General features: G+C 42.1%; 1 protein-coding gene across 1 annotated transcript in view; it reads right to left on the reverse strand.

Annotated features, from left to right (window-relative positions):
- LOC140494725 (calcium/calmodulin-dependent protein kinase type IV-like) overlaps positions 1–13,927 on the reverse strand; it is a 145,496-nt gene that overhangs the window by 77,483 nt on the left and 54,086 nt on the right. The window contains exons 2-3 of the mRNA XM_072594263.1: positions 13,448–13,526; positions 2,160–2,222 (exon numbers count right to left, since the gene is read on the reverse strand). Of these exons, the coding sequence (XP_072450364.1) occupies positions 2,160–2,222; positions 13,448–13,526 (142 nt within the window). The remainder of the gene's footprint in view (positions 1–2,159; positions 2,223–13,447; positions 13,527–13,927) is intronic.

Consider the following 13,927-nt stretch of genomic DNA (forward strand, 5'->3'; position numbering starts at 1 on the left):
GTAGCCACCACCATAATCGCTGTGCCAACCTCTGCCCATTTTCCCATATTCCATGATCCTTCATATCCTCTATGCCCATCTACTCTTCCTTCATTGTCCTTTGCATCCCATGTCAGGTATATCTACCTTCTATGGTGCCTCACACTCCCTATCCTCTCTGTCATCTCCATAGGCTCTTAGCATCTCCCAAAGTCAACTCATCAACCCCATCTTTTGCCTTTCTTTTTCCAAGTCGATTCACCTAGCATCAACCATGGACATACTTCAGAAGACATGTTGACAGAAAACGTTGTGCTTTATTGTTTGCTTATATGCTTGTCTACTGACAACTTCACAACTGAGAAAGAAACATTAATTGATAACAAAACACTAATACATTAAAATTCCTTCGACAAATCATATATATAATCAAATAATTAATCAAATTGCTCATTCATAGTCACCTCATTGTAAAAATAGTAGTTTTGGAAATCATTCTTGAGGCAGGATATTACAGTGATGTTTTGTGTATATTTATCTTATTATTGTTATTACACAATTCTGGAGCAGGTGTAACTTGAACCCTGACCTCCTGGCTCAGAGATAGGGACACTACCACTGCATCACAAGGTGCCCTTCTTTAAGTGACTTTGAACCTGAACCTCTTGGTCCAGAGATAGGACACAATTACTGAAAGTGGCTTCTGTAAACAAGAACATTAGAAACACCTGTTCCTCTAATATCTACACATATTTTTGGATAATATTTCAACAGCTGTGGCAGTTTCTTGACAACTTTGATCATTCCAATCATCATCTGAACCATTAGTAATGTGATGGAAGGGATCATTGACTATGTTATCAAGTGACAATTGCTCAGTGATAATTTGCTTGGTATTGTGACTTTGGATTCCATGCAGGCCACTCAGCTGTTGACCATGTTACATCCTTGGTCCAAGCATGGACAAAAGAGCTGACGTTTAGCCCTTGGCCTCCAGGCAACATTTGACCAAGTATGACACCAAGGAACACTAACAGAACTGGAGTAAATGAAGCATCACTGCAGGAGTTCTTCAACTTAGTATTTTAGGCCCAACCATCTTCAACTGCTTTATTGATTATCATCCCTCCATCTTAAGGTCAGAAACAGGGCTTCACATAACATTCAGCTCCTTTTGTGACTCCTTGGATATGAATGCAGCCTGTGTCCATTTGCAGCAAGACCAGGTAACATCCAGTCTTAGACCAATAAGTGCTAAGTAATATTTGCGCAAAACATAAGCGGTTTTCTCATAACAGAATTCGGACACATGCATCTCATCAGTGTTAAGCATATCTGGAACCACAGATAAAGTACTGCTAGCAAGGGCCACATCTACTGAAGATTCTGTTTATGGCAGACTGAGTTGGAAAGACTGAGATCGCACATTGTGACACATCTCTGTGAGGAGTGTTGTGTGTGTTTGGAACGATGTTACCTACATATTTGTTGTATCAATTATATAAAGTGATATTTACCTTTATATTCAAAATAATCTTTGATTGTTTAAATGATATTATTTTAGTTGCTTTGTTACAGCAAATGTTTGAAGAATTTAAATTTTGATGATCGGATTTCTTTCCATTTGCATCGTGGGATTTCTTCCTTTTAAAAATTATCAGAATCAATGGGGATTCTAACATTAAACATCTACATATGTGCTTGAAGCAAAACTAGTTTCATAGCAATCAACAGTATACCCATACCAGAAATATTGAGATGAATTATAGAAGCTGTTGCTGATTACCATCTTTGCTGAAACTTTCCAACTGTCTTGCACTGATAGATAAATTGAGAAAAGGATTAATCACAGACTAGAATCATTTTCAAGTAAACAACAAATCTGGGGTTTGAGATGGTCCCATTGACTTGAGAGGTATCTGAGATTTTTTGACTAAACCCTTGCAGAATCTACAATGCAGAAACAGGCCATTTGACTGAATAAGTCTATGAGTATACAGAATCCATTTAAGACCCTCTCACTGAAAATACTGAATGCTGATGCTTTAAAAGGTCAAAATTGGATTAACATCAGATTAAACATCAGGAACTGACTTTAAACAGTCAACATTACAGAAATTGAAGGGAAACATACATTTGAATTCTCTGTTCAATAAATGTTCAATAAATGACACACTTACAATGTTTGGATGAGAAAGTCGTAACAAAACTCCAATTTCAGTCCTTGCAATCTTCTTATCAATCTGTAATAAAATTGAGGATTTTTAATTACATTAAAATGGTTCTAAGGTTTCAATAAAATATCTTATGTTGCCTCAATGAATTTATTACTTTAGTAGATGAGTCACACAGAGTTTGAAGGTCTTAATTTCTAAGCTAAAATTATTGGTCATAATGATATTCAGTTCAGTATCAATTGATTAGAAAATGAAATATTGGATAATGCCTTACACCTTTTGGTACAAAAGTGGCTCTCTTAGAAATTGAAGTGTTGGCTGTTTGCAAGCAATTAATGAATACAGCTTGGATGAGGGAGTTACAAGTGTCTGAATCCTCTTGGTCCATGCCCCAGCAAGAGACCAATACTTTCAGGAAAGGATGGAACTTGGTAGAAAAAGGACAATTGAAACAACATTTTAAACTCCTATATAAAAACGTTAAGGAGGGGGTTTATGGTGGTGAAATTGGCAGAGGGTGGGGTACAATGATGATGAGAATTTGCACCCCTGGAGCCAGACATGTTCCATTTCCACAGAGGTGCACAGCAGAACCACGTCCGCCTCCTAGTTGGCCAACTTTTGGCCTGCCATCCAATTTGGACTGTGTACAGGCTCTCCATGCTGCAAGCCTGATGAGAAGGCCAGCAGCTCTGGAACTTGAGCAGTACCATTGCGAAAGGTGGTTGTTGCTGAGGCAGGCTGGAAGACATGAGGTCATTTAGAGAGTCATACGACGTGGAAACAGATCCTTCGGTCCAGCTAGTTCATATAATCCCAAACTAGTTTCACCTGCCTATGGGCCATATCCCTCCAAACATTTCTCATTCATTATCTTGATACTATTGCTAGACTAAGCTAATATTCTGGGGATCCAGGTTCAAATCCTGCCACAGCAGATGGTGGGATTTGAATTCATTGAAGAATCTGGAATTAAGGGTCTAATGGTGATCATGAAGCCATTGTTGATCATCAGGAAAAAACCCATCTAGCTCATTAATGTCCTTTAGAGAAGGAAATCTGCCATCTTCACCTGGTCTGGTCTACATGAGAGTCCAGATCCCTAGCAATGTGGTTAAATCTTAACCACCCTCTGGGCATGTAGGGATGGGCAATGTAGACTGATCTAGCCAGACATATCCACATCACATGAGTAAATTAAAAGAACTTATTTAAATGTCTTTTAAACACTGAAACTGTATCCATATCTAATTCAATGCAGTGGGAATTTATATTTTAAAAAATACTGTTGACTTGGCTGATAAAAGGAAAAATACCGACAAAGGTTGTTTTAGGGCTGTGAGGCAGAATTTGCTGCCAGCCAGCTCCTCCCTGAGCTTTACACTCTGATACCATTTCCCTTCCTAACCCCTGGGAAGCCATCTCAATGCAGCTGGCAGACACTCTGGCTACTGAAAAATAGTGGTTAATTCGACAGTTAGTGATTCAAGAACAGAAATTGCTGGTAAAGTTCAGCAGGTTCAGAGGAAGGTACACTAGACATAAAGGTTAATTCTGGCATGGTGGCTCAGTGGTTAGCACTGCTACCTCACAGTGCCAGGGACCCGCGTTCAATTCCCAGTTTGGGTGACTGTCTGTGTGAAGTTTGCACAGTCTCCCTGTGTCTGTGTGAGTTTCCTCCAGGTGCTCTAGTTTCCTCCCACAGTCCAAAGATGTGCAGGTTAGGTGAATCGGCCGCACTAAATTGCCCACAGTGTTAGGCACGTTAGTCAGAGGTAAATATAGGGTAGGGGAATGGGTCCGGGTGGGTTACTCTTCGGAGGGTCGGTGAGGACTTGTTGGGCCGAAGGGCCTGTTTCCATACTGTAGGGAATCTAATCTAATCTGATTTCTCTCCACAGGTGCTGCCAGACCTGCTGAGCTTTGCCAGCAATTTCTGTTCTTGTTTCTGATTTACAGCATCTGCAGTTCTTTCGTGAATTATTTGATTAGTTATTCAAATTGTCTGTTGAAATAATTGCACAGAGGTAGGGTCCCATCACCAAGTCACCCTTTATTTACTAGCGCGCAGTACACCAGCTGTGACCAGCCAGCTCAGAATCAATCCTCTACTGAGGAGATTCTATATTTTGTCTTCCCCCACTTATTTCCACACTATCGCCTAACTGCTTGTTTTTCCCCAGCACCCATGTCGTGTGTGTGCAGGTGTCGGACACAGTGAAAAGCAACAAGTGTGTAAACCTTTATTTATATTCCAGCACCAGGAAGAAAGAAAACACCTGAGTGGCCAGCGATAAGCAGTGCCCTTCACATCAAACGGCAATACTGCGTGATCAAACAGGGAAGAGGAGCGCAGGGATTAAATCAAAATAGAGTTGGAGGAGAAATAATACACTCCACTCTCTGCGGTTCCCACCTTTCCCTGAAAATCTCGAGGGGTTTGGTAGACACAGCGTACTTCTTCTCCAGGGACACCCGGGCTCTGACATAACCACGGAACAGGGGCAGGCAATCGGTCCTAATGACCCCCTCCATGGCCCACTGCCTGGACCTGTTTCTGGCCAGCTTGGCCAGGCCCAGGAGCAGACCAACGAGGAGATCCTCTGACCTACCCTCCCCCCCCCCTGCACCAGGTGCCCAAACATCAGGAGTGTGAGACTGAAGTGCAACCAAAAACAGAGAAATTCTTTTTAGAAAATCAAAAAGGGAGAGCAAGCGCCCACACCCAATATATACATGGTCCACTGACTCCACAGCACCACAGAACAAGTAGTTGGGCTGGGAGTCTGTGAACAATAGCAATCTGCGGTTGCAGGGGACTCCTGCATGCAGCACCCTCCACCTCAGATCCCTGAGAGAAAGGGGGAGGACTTCTGTGTAGCGACCTCTCCACTGGGGATCCCCATCGCTCGGTGGCAAATGGGCACATCAAGGCGACTGAGGAGATTCTAATCTCCTGGTTATTTTGGTCAGCCAAGGCTTTCCTGATTGGAATTATTAACTTGGACCAATCAAGGACACTGTAGTTAATAAGGTCAACCTAGTACGAATCACTACACCTGTCCACCACCAGCCTGACACTCGTCTGTGCCAGCAGTCAAACTGCTGCTGGGAAACAACCTCAGCACCATTGTATCAGGGAACTTTCCTGACAATTTACTGGTTAATTTTCCTCCCAGTTTATGGTTCTAGGGTCATTAGAATTACCACCTTTGTCTACAAGGATTTGGACAAGATGCTTTCAACGTTAATGTTTTAAATTTCATGTTACTGGGTTCAGAATTTTTCTGGTGGCAATGAGCATTACCTTATTTCTTTGGAAATGCAGGCCTGAAAAACCTTTGGGAAAACCAGGTATCCAGATCAGCTTTTCCCTCCACGCATGTTATTTTATGTAAAATAATTATGTGAGAGATGCAATTTAAGAATATTTTTAGCAGTAACTAAAAATAGACAGCACTGTCAAAACATGTAACCATACTAAATGATCATATAAATGTGTAATATTTAGACTGACACTTGAAATTGCAAAAGCAAAAAGAATGATAAAAGAAAATATCAGTATTTTGGCAATTTAATCAGCTGAAAATTATGGAGTCCTCTTCAATGAAGCAAAGTGGACAGCAGCAGAAAGGTTGGTGGATTTAGGCCTGGTTGGATGACAGATGTCACACAGTTGTTGCTACAGCAGTTATCAGAGAGTAGGTGGTCAGGATAGATCAGAGTGGCATACCATGACTATATGCCTCCTGGCAGTAACAGCTCCAAGCAGCAGTTGTAGTTCATGTCACTCACTTGAATTTATCAACAGAGGTTTTTGGTTTGAAAATGTACTTCAGCTTTTTATACATCACCTTTAAAAATCAATGGCACAGAATGCAAATGACTTGTCAATCAGCTTTACTTTTGGTAACTGTTGTCTGCAGAATTTTGCCAAGGCTGATATACTGCACAGACAAGCTGTTACCATATCTATGGAATGGTGCCTTCACACTTGACTTTGTGGCATAAGAAGAGGAGTAACAAGTATTTAATCAAACTATGATGTTCGATTGGTAACCTACGTTTAAATGTTTTGCTTTTACAGGTACATAAAATTTGTATGAACTCACTCAAAACACAATCTGACAGGGCTAATTCCCACTTACTTACATCATACAAATAATAATTTGGCAATAATTAGAGAACTAGTATCAGCATAAAGCCATTGGATTTTTAAAGAAAATCTTTCCCCAAATTTTCATGTTCTGCACAATTTATTTAGTACATAATAGTGGATTAACATGAAATTCCCTAAATTTTGAAACTGGTCGTGTGGAGGTGAGGAATACATGTGATAATTGTGATACCAACATTTTGGCTGACTCTGTCACCAACTACTGGGACTGGATGCTTAGAAAATCTAGATAATGAACAAGATTTCCTTTTCAGCTCATGATAATATTCCATGGAAAACAAATTTTAGCATTCAAATATTATTTCAGCACAGCCAATACTCCAAGTTGACAACTTTTGGATTTAAGTCAAAACGCGTGATGCTGGAGAAACATGGTCGGTCAGGCAGCATCTGAGAATCAGGACAGTCAACGTTTTTAACATGAGCTCTTCGTCAGGAATGTGTGGGTGGCCCAAAGGGGTTGAGAGATAAATGGGAAGGGGTTGGGCTGGGGGGAAGGTAGCTAGGAATGCAATAGGTAGATGAAGGTGGGGGGTGAGGGTGATAGGTCAGAGGGGAGGGTGGAGTGGATAGGTGGGAAAGAAGATGGACAGGTAGGGCAGATCAAGAGGGTGGTGCCACATTGGATGAGTGGATCTGGGATAAGGTGGGAGGAGGGGAGATGAGGAACCTGGTGAAATCAACATTGATCCCGTGTGGTTGGAGGTTCCCAAGGTGGAAGATGAGGCGTTCTTCCTCCAGGCGTTGGGTGGCTAGAATCTGATGGTGGATGAGGCCCAGGAATTGCATGTCCTTGACAGAGTGGGAGGGGGAGTTGAAATATTCGGCCACAGGGCGGTGGGGTTGTTTAGTCTGTGTATTCGAGAGATGATCTCTGAAATGTTCAGCAAATTGGTGTCCTGTCTCCCCAATGTAGAGGAGCTCACTTTGAGAGCAACAGGCACAGAAGATGACGTGTGTGGAGGTGCAGGAAAATCTCTGCTGGATGTGGAAGGATTTTTTGGGGCGTTGTATGGAGGGGAGGGAAGAGGTTTGGGAACAGGTTTTACACTTCCTGTGGTGGAAAGGGAAGTGGACAGTGGGGTGGTGGGAGGCATGGACCTGACAAGGGAGTCACGGAGGGAATGATTTCTGCGGAATGCTGATAGGGGTGGGGAAGGAAATATATGTCTGCTGGTGGGGTCAGTTTGCATGTGGCGGAAATGGCAGAGGATGATGCGTTGTATCCGAAGGTTGATGGGTTGGAAGGTGAGGACCGCGGGAGTTCTGTCCTTGTTAAGATTGGAGGAGTGGGGTTCAAGGGAGGACATGTGAAAAGTGGAGGAGATGCGCTGGAGAACATCGCTGACCACGTGGGAGGCGAAATTGTCATCCTTAAAGAAGTAGACCGCCTGGGTTGTTCTATGGAATTGGTCTTCTTGGGAGCTGATGCAGTGGAGGTGGAGGAATTGGGAGTAAGGGATAGGTGAGACGAGGTGTAGTGCAAGTAGCTGGGAGTTGGTGGGTTTGAAGTAGATGTCAGTGCTGAGTCGGTCACTGGAAATGGAGAATGGAGAGGTCAGTGAAGGGGAGGGAGGTGTTCGAGATGGTCCAGGTGAACTTGAGGTAGGGTGGAAGGTGTTCATGAAGTTAATGAACTGTTCAACCTCCTCCCCAGGGGTACGATGTGGCACTGATACAGTCATCTATTATGCAGAAGAAAAGGTGGGGAATGGTGCTGGTGTAGCTGAGGAAGATGTACTGTTCCAGTACCCAACGAAGAGGCAGGCATACCCGGGGCCCATACAGGTGCCCATGGCAACACCTTTAGCCTGCAGTCCTCACTTTCTCCCAAGTTTTGGAGTTAAGTCCCATTCCATCATTTTAGCTCATAATCCTGATTAATATGTTCAGTACTGCACATAGGGTGTGCTCTCTTATAGAGATTCAAAACCAAATGTTTTGTTTACAACATAAAATCAACATCCTGTTCACCAATTCCAATGGTTCATGTGGATTTTAAAGATCCTGTACTATTCAAAGAGCAGGGAGCTCTTCCATTGTCCAGAAATGTTATGCTGAACAGACACTCCCCAAAAATGGGCCTGTTCTTCTCACTTGTGGCATATAGCTGTACACAAATAGTTATTGTCTTTGTCTAAATAATAATAGTACTTCAAAACTATATTTGTTACATCGAGGAAAAATCAAACGAGATTATTTCTTTTTCACCTCCATTCTCTTTTGCTATCATCTAGTCAGTCTCAGTTCAGCTCAGTTCTATTTTGCAGTGATAGCATCCGGAGTACTAAAATAGCATAATGTATCTTGCGGTTTTTGTGCCTGGCTTGGCTGTGGATATTTAATGTTCCATAAATATATTCAAAATTCAAGGGCCTGATATGGAAAGAGGATTGACCTAGCAAGATTGCAGGAAGGTAAAACTCAACATTTTCAATTGTGCAGCCTTATGCTGACTCAGATGCTTGGACAGTGGAAGTCAGGGAGAAAGAAAAATAATTTATAAATCTACGAGATTATGGTATTCAACTCTGGAAATCTACAGCGTAAAATATAGCTATTGGTTCATCAGCTCTACACTAACTGACAAGTAGCCATCTAGCCTAATCCTATTTTCCAGATTTTGGTCCATCGTCTTGTCGATTACAAACTTCAAATACATATTCAACTACTTTTTAAATGTTGTAAGAGTTATAAGGAAGGACTTTCAGATGCTGATGACTCTGGGTGAAAAAATTTCCCCTCTAATTCACTCTAAAACTCCTGCCATATGTAGAAAGGGCTGACAAAGGGGGAGGCCATATTAGATTTGGTACTAGGCAATGAGCCAGGCCAGGCGCCAGATCTCACAATGGGAGAGCATTTCGAAGACAGTGATCACAACTGCCATGGAGACACAGCCATGGAGAGGGATAGGAACAGACAGTATGGGAAGGTATTTAAATGGAGGAGGTGAAATTATACTGCTATTAGACAGGAGCTATGGAGTACAAATTGGGATCAATTGTTCTATGGGAAGTGCACAACAGAAATGTGGAGGCTGTTTAAGGAGCACTTGCTGCGAGTGTTGGATAACTTTGTCCCACTGAGACAGGCATGGAATAGTAAGGCAAAGGAGAAGGATGACAAGAGAAGTGGAGCTTCTCTTCAAAAGGAAGAAGGAAGCTTACTTAAGGTTAGAACACAGAACTTGGAAAGGTACAGTACAGAACAGGCCCTTTGGCCACAATGTTGTCCTAACCTACATATCCCTCAATTCACTGCTATCCATATGCATATCCAGCAATCGCTTAAATGTCCCAAATGACTCTGCTTCCACCACCACCACTGCGTTCACAACTCTCTGTGTAAAAAGCCTACCTCTGATGTCTCCTCTATACCTTCCTCCTAACACCTTAAAACTATGACCCCTTGTGGCAGTCAATCCTGTCCTGGGGAAAAGTCACTGGCTATTGACTCTATCCATACCTCTCATTACCTCTCTCATTACCTTGTACACCTCAATCAGGTCACCTTTCCTCCTCCTTCTCTCCAGAGAGAAAAGTCTGAGCTTAGTCAACCTCTCTTCGTAAGACAAACCATCCAGTCCAGGCAGCATCCTGGTTTTCTTTGCACCCTCTCCGAAGCCTCTACATCTTTCCTATAGCAGAGCGGCCAGAACTGGATTCCAAATACTGTAGTCATAAATCCTATCCCTCACAATTCTTTCCAGAATCTTGCTGACCACAGACGTAAGACTGACTGGTCTATAATTGCCAGGGATTTCCCTATTACCCTTCTTGAAATGAGGGACAACATTCACCTGCTTCCAGTCCTCTGGTACGACTCCTGCGGAGAGTGAGGAAGCAAAGATCTTCATCAGCAGCTTAGCAACGTCCTTTCTCATTTCCCAGAGGAACCTAGGATAAATCTGGTCTGGCCCTGGGGACTTATCAATCTTAATGTTTGCCAAAATTTCCAGCACATGAACTTCTTCAATTTTAATCTGTTCAAGCCTGTTTCCTAGCTCCTCAAAGTTCTCATTCACAACAAGGTTGAGGAAGCAAGAATCTGGCACAGCTTTATAGGATTACAGGGTAGCAAGGAAACAACTCAAAAATGGACTGAGGAGAGTTAGGAGGGGACACGAGAAAGCCTCGGTGGGAAGGGTTAGGGAAAACCTAAAGGCGTTCTACACGCATGTGAGGAATAAGAGAATGATTAGAGAGAGGGAGGGCTGATCAGGAATAGTGGAGGGAACTTATGCCTGGAATTTGAAGAAGTAGGGAAGGCCCTAAATGAGTTTTTTGCTTCAGTATTCACCAGAGAGAGGGACTGTTTTGATAGTGAAAACACCAGTGACCAGATTAATAGGCTTGAACAGATTGATATTAAGGAAGTGGATGTGCTGGAAATTCTGAGAAGCATCAAGATAGATATAGATCAGGGCCAGACCAGATATATCCAAGGTTACTACGGGAAGCGAGGAATGAGATTGCTGTGCCTCTGGTAATGATCTATGCATCCTCACTCTCCAGGGGAGAAGTACTGGCTGATTGCATGGATGTGAATGCTGTTCCTCTGTTCAAGAAAGGGAATAGGGCATTCCCTGGGAATTAAGGTCAGTAAGTCTTACATCTGTGGTAAGCAAGGTACTGGAAAGGATTCTGAGTGATAGGATTTATGATTGCAGTATTTGGAAAAACTGTTTGAATAAAGATAGTCAGCATGGCTTTGTGAGGGGCAGGTCATGCCTCACAAGCCTTATTGATTTCTTTGAGGACATGAGAAGTTGACAAAGGTCGAGCAGTTGATGTGGTGTACATGGATTTCAGTATGGCTTTTGATAAGGTTCCCCACGGTAGGCTCATTCAGAAAGTTAGGAGGTATGGGATACAGGGAAATTTGACTGGATACAGAATTGGCTGGCCAAAATAGGATAGCGAGTAATAGTGGATGGAACGTATTCTGCCTGGAGCTCAGTGAACAGTGGTGTCCCGCAGGGATCTGTTCTTGGGCCTATACTCTTTGTAGTTTTTATAAATGACTTGGATGAAGAAGTGGAAGGGTGGGTTAGTAAGTTTGCTGATGACACAAAGATCAGCGTTGTTGTAGATAGAGTTGAGGGCTGTTGCAGGCTACAACAAGCCATTGACAGGATGCAGCGCTGGGCTTAGAAGTGGCAGATGGAGTTCAACCTGGGTAAGTGTGAAGTGATTCATTTTGAAAGGTTAAATTTGAATGCTGAATACAGGGTTAAAGACAGGATTCTTGGCAGTGTGGAGGAATAGCAGGCTCTTGGGGTCCACTTACATAGACCTCTCAAAGTTGCCACCCAGGTTGATAGGGTTGTTAAGCAGGCATATGGTATTTTGGCTTTCATTCACAGGGGGATTGAGTTTAACAGTTATAAACTTTTGCTGCAGCTTTATAAAACCCTGGTTAGACCACACTTGGAATATTGTGTCCTGTTCTGGTCAGGTTAATTTAAAAGGATACAGATGCTTTAGAGAAGGTGCAGAGGAGATTTGCCAGGATGCTGCCTGGATTGGAGGTCTTGTCTAATGAAGAGAGGTTGATTGAGCTAAGGCTTTTCACACTGGAGAGAAGAAGGAAGAGAGGTGACTTGACAGAAGTGTACAAGGTAACGTGAGGCATAGATAGAGTAGATAGCCAGAGACCTTTCCCCAGCGCAGAAATGGCTCTCATGAGGGGTCATAATTTTAAGTTGATTGAAGGAAGGCATAGGGAAGATGTCAGATTCTTTATGCAGAGAGTGGTGGGTGCATGGATTGCACTGTCAGCGGTGGTAGTAGTCAGAGACATTAAGGACATTTAAGCGACTGCTGGACAGGTACAAGGACAGAGACAAAAAAAACCTGCAGATTCTGGAATCCAAAGTAGACAGGCAGGAAGCTGGAAGAACACAGCAAGCCAGGCAGCATCAGGAGAAGTGAATGTTTCAGGTGTAATCCTTCTTCAGGACTCATGAGTCCTGATGCCACCCAGACTATCAGATGGATAGCAGTAAACTGAGGGGTGTATAGGTTAGATTGATGTTAAATTAAGATAAGTGCTCGGCACAGCATTGTGGGCTGAAGGGACTGTATTGTGCTGTATTGTTCTATGTTATCCTAAGTCTTTCCCCTTGGTTATAAAAAACTGGGAATAAGGCCTTTCTATCTGGACCCACATTACTTCAATTAGGACACTTCAATTAGGTCTTCCCTCAGCTTCCTCTGTTCCAAAGAAAACTACCCTAATCTTGTCCAATCTTTCTTTCTAACTAAAGTTCTCTAGTCTCGGGAACAACTCTGTAAATCTCCCCAACACCATCTCTTGAGCAATCACATCTTTTCTTCAGTGCAATGACTGGAACGGCACATGTCTCTTTCTGTTGCCAAGTGTGTATAAGGTTTTATAAAGTTGCACCATAACCTCTCATCTTCCTTCAACTTGGTTAATAGAGGCAAGTATTCTGAATGCATTCTTGATTACATAATCTAACTGTCCAGCCACCTTCAGGATCTGCACTCCTCGATCCCTCTGTTACAATACACTTCTAAATATCCGGTCATTTATTGTGTATTTCCTTACCTTATCAGTCTTCCCGAATTTGTTACCTCACAATTCTCCACACTGATAAGCTAATAAAATTTACAGCAATTACTGTGAAATGTTCTGAATCGGTGTAAAGCCAAGTATCTATCATTTTGTTCATCTCTATCTCAGAGAAATAGTAAACAATATTTCTCACTTACATTTAGCCATCTAGTTTCAGTTCCATACTGGCTGACTCCAAAATTGAAAGACCGTTATTATCCATGTGTGCATGCCACACACAGTTCTGAAATCTGACAGTGAGATAGTGTTTCCTTCTGCAATCTCAGATCATAATATTACTCTGTTTGTGAGACAGGGTTAGTTATATACTGCAGCAACTCAGTATAATTACTTGGCCACAGGAGGCAGTCACTCTCCTGGAGGTGATTGCAAGACCTTGCTGCATTGACTGTCCAAAATTTTGGTCACTAATCCTTGTGAATGTCAGTAGTAATCCAAGACCTGCACTTATTGACACTCCAATACAGTACAAGCACACTATCAGTTTAAATCTACTCAAACTTTCACTTACTGTTTTCTGCAGGACCTTTGCAGCATATTGTTTCTGGGTTCGCTTTTCTTGACATCTGTACACAACAGATGTCGCACCCCTATGAGAGAAAGAAAAGCCAGAAGAAAATAATCCCAAACCAATAAGAATCATTGTGCAGCCTCATTACAGTACAGCATTGTTTTCATCATTTAATCAAAGTTTATGAGCAATCCTGGAGGATAAAATGCATATCCAATTTTCCATTGACAGGACAGGAACCAATATTCTTCACTTTTGAACTCCAGAGACAAAATAAACATTTTCATGTAGTTCCCTGAAAATGGAATCCCATTGTCATTTATTGCAGAGTTATATTCTATTCTCTTATCTTTCCCCCCATATTTATCAATTATTCATCAATTATTATTTGAAAACCAATTTCCAATGTTTCCATATTAAAAGATATTTTTATGTAATTCTTCCAACAGTTTAAATTGCATTTGTAACACTCTGCAAATA

The sequence above is a fragment of the Chiloscyllium punctatum genome, chromosome 24 (assembly GCF_047496795.1).
Source record: "Chiloscyllium punctatum isolate Juve2018m chromosome 24, sChiPun1.3, whole genome shotgun sequence".
Classification (NCBI taxonomy): Eukaryota; Metazoa; Chordata; class Chondrichthyes; order Orectolobiformes; family Hemiscylliidae; genus Chiloscyllium; species Chiloscyllium punctatum.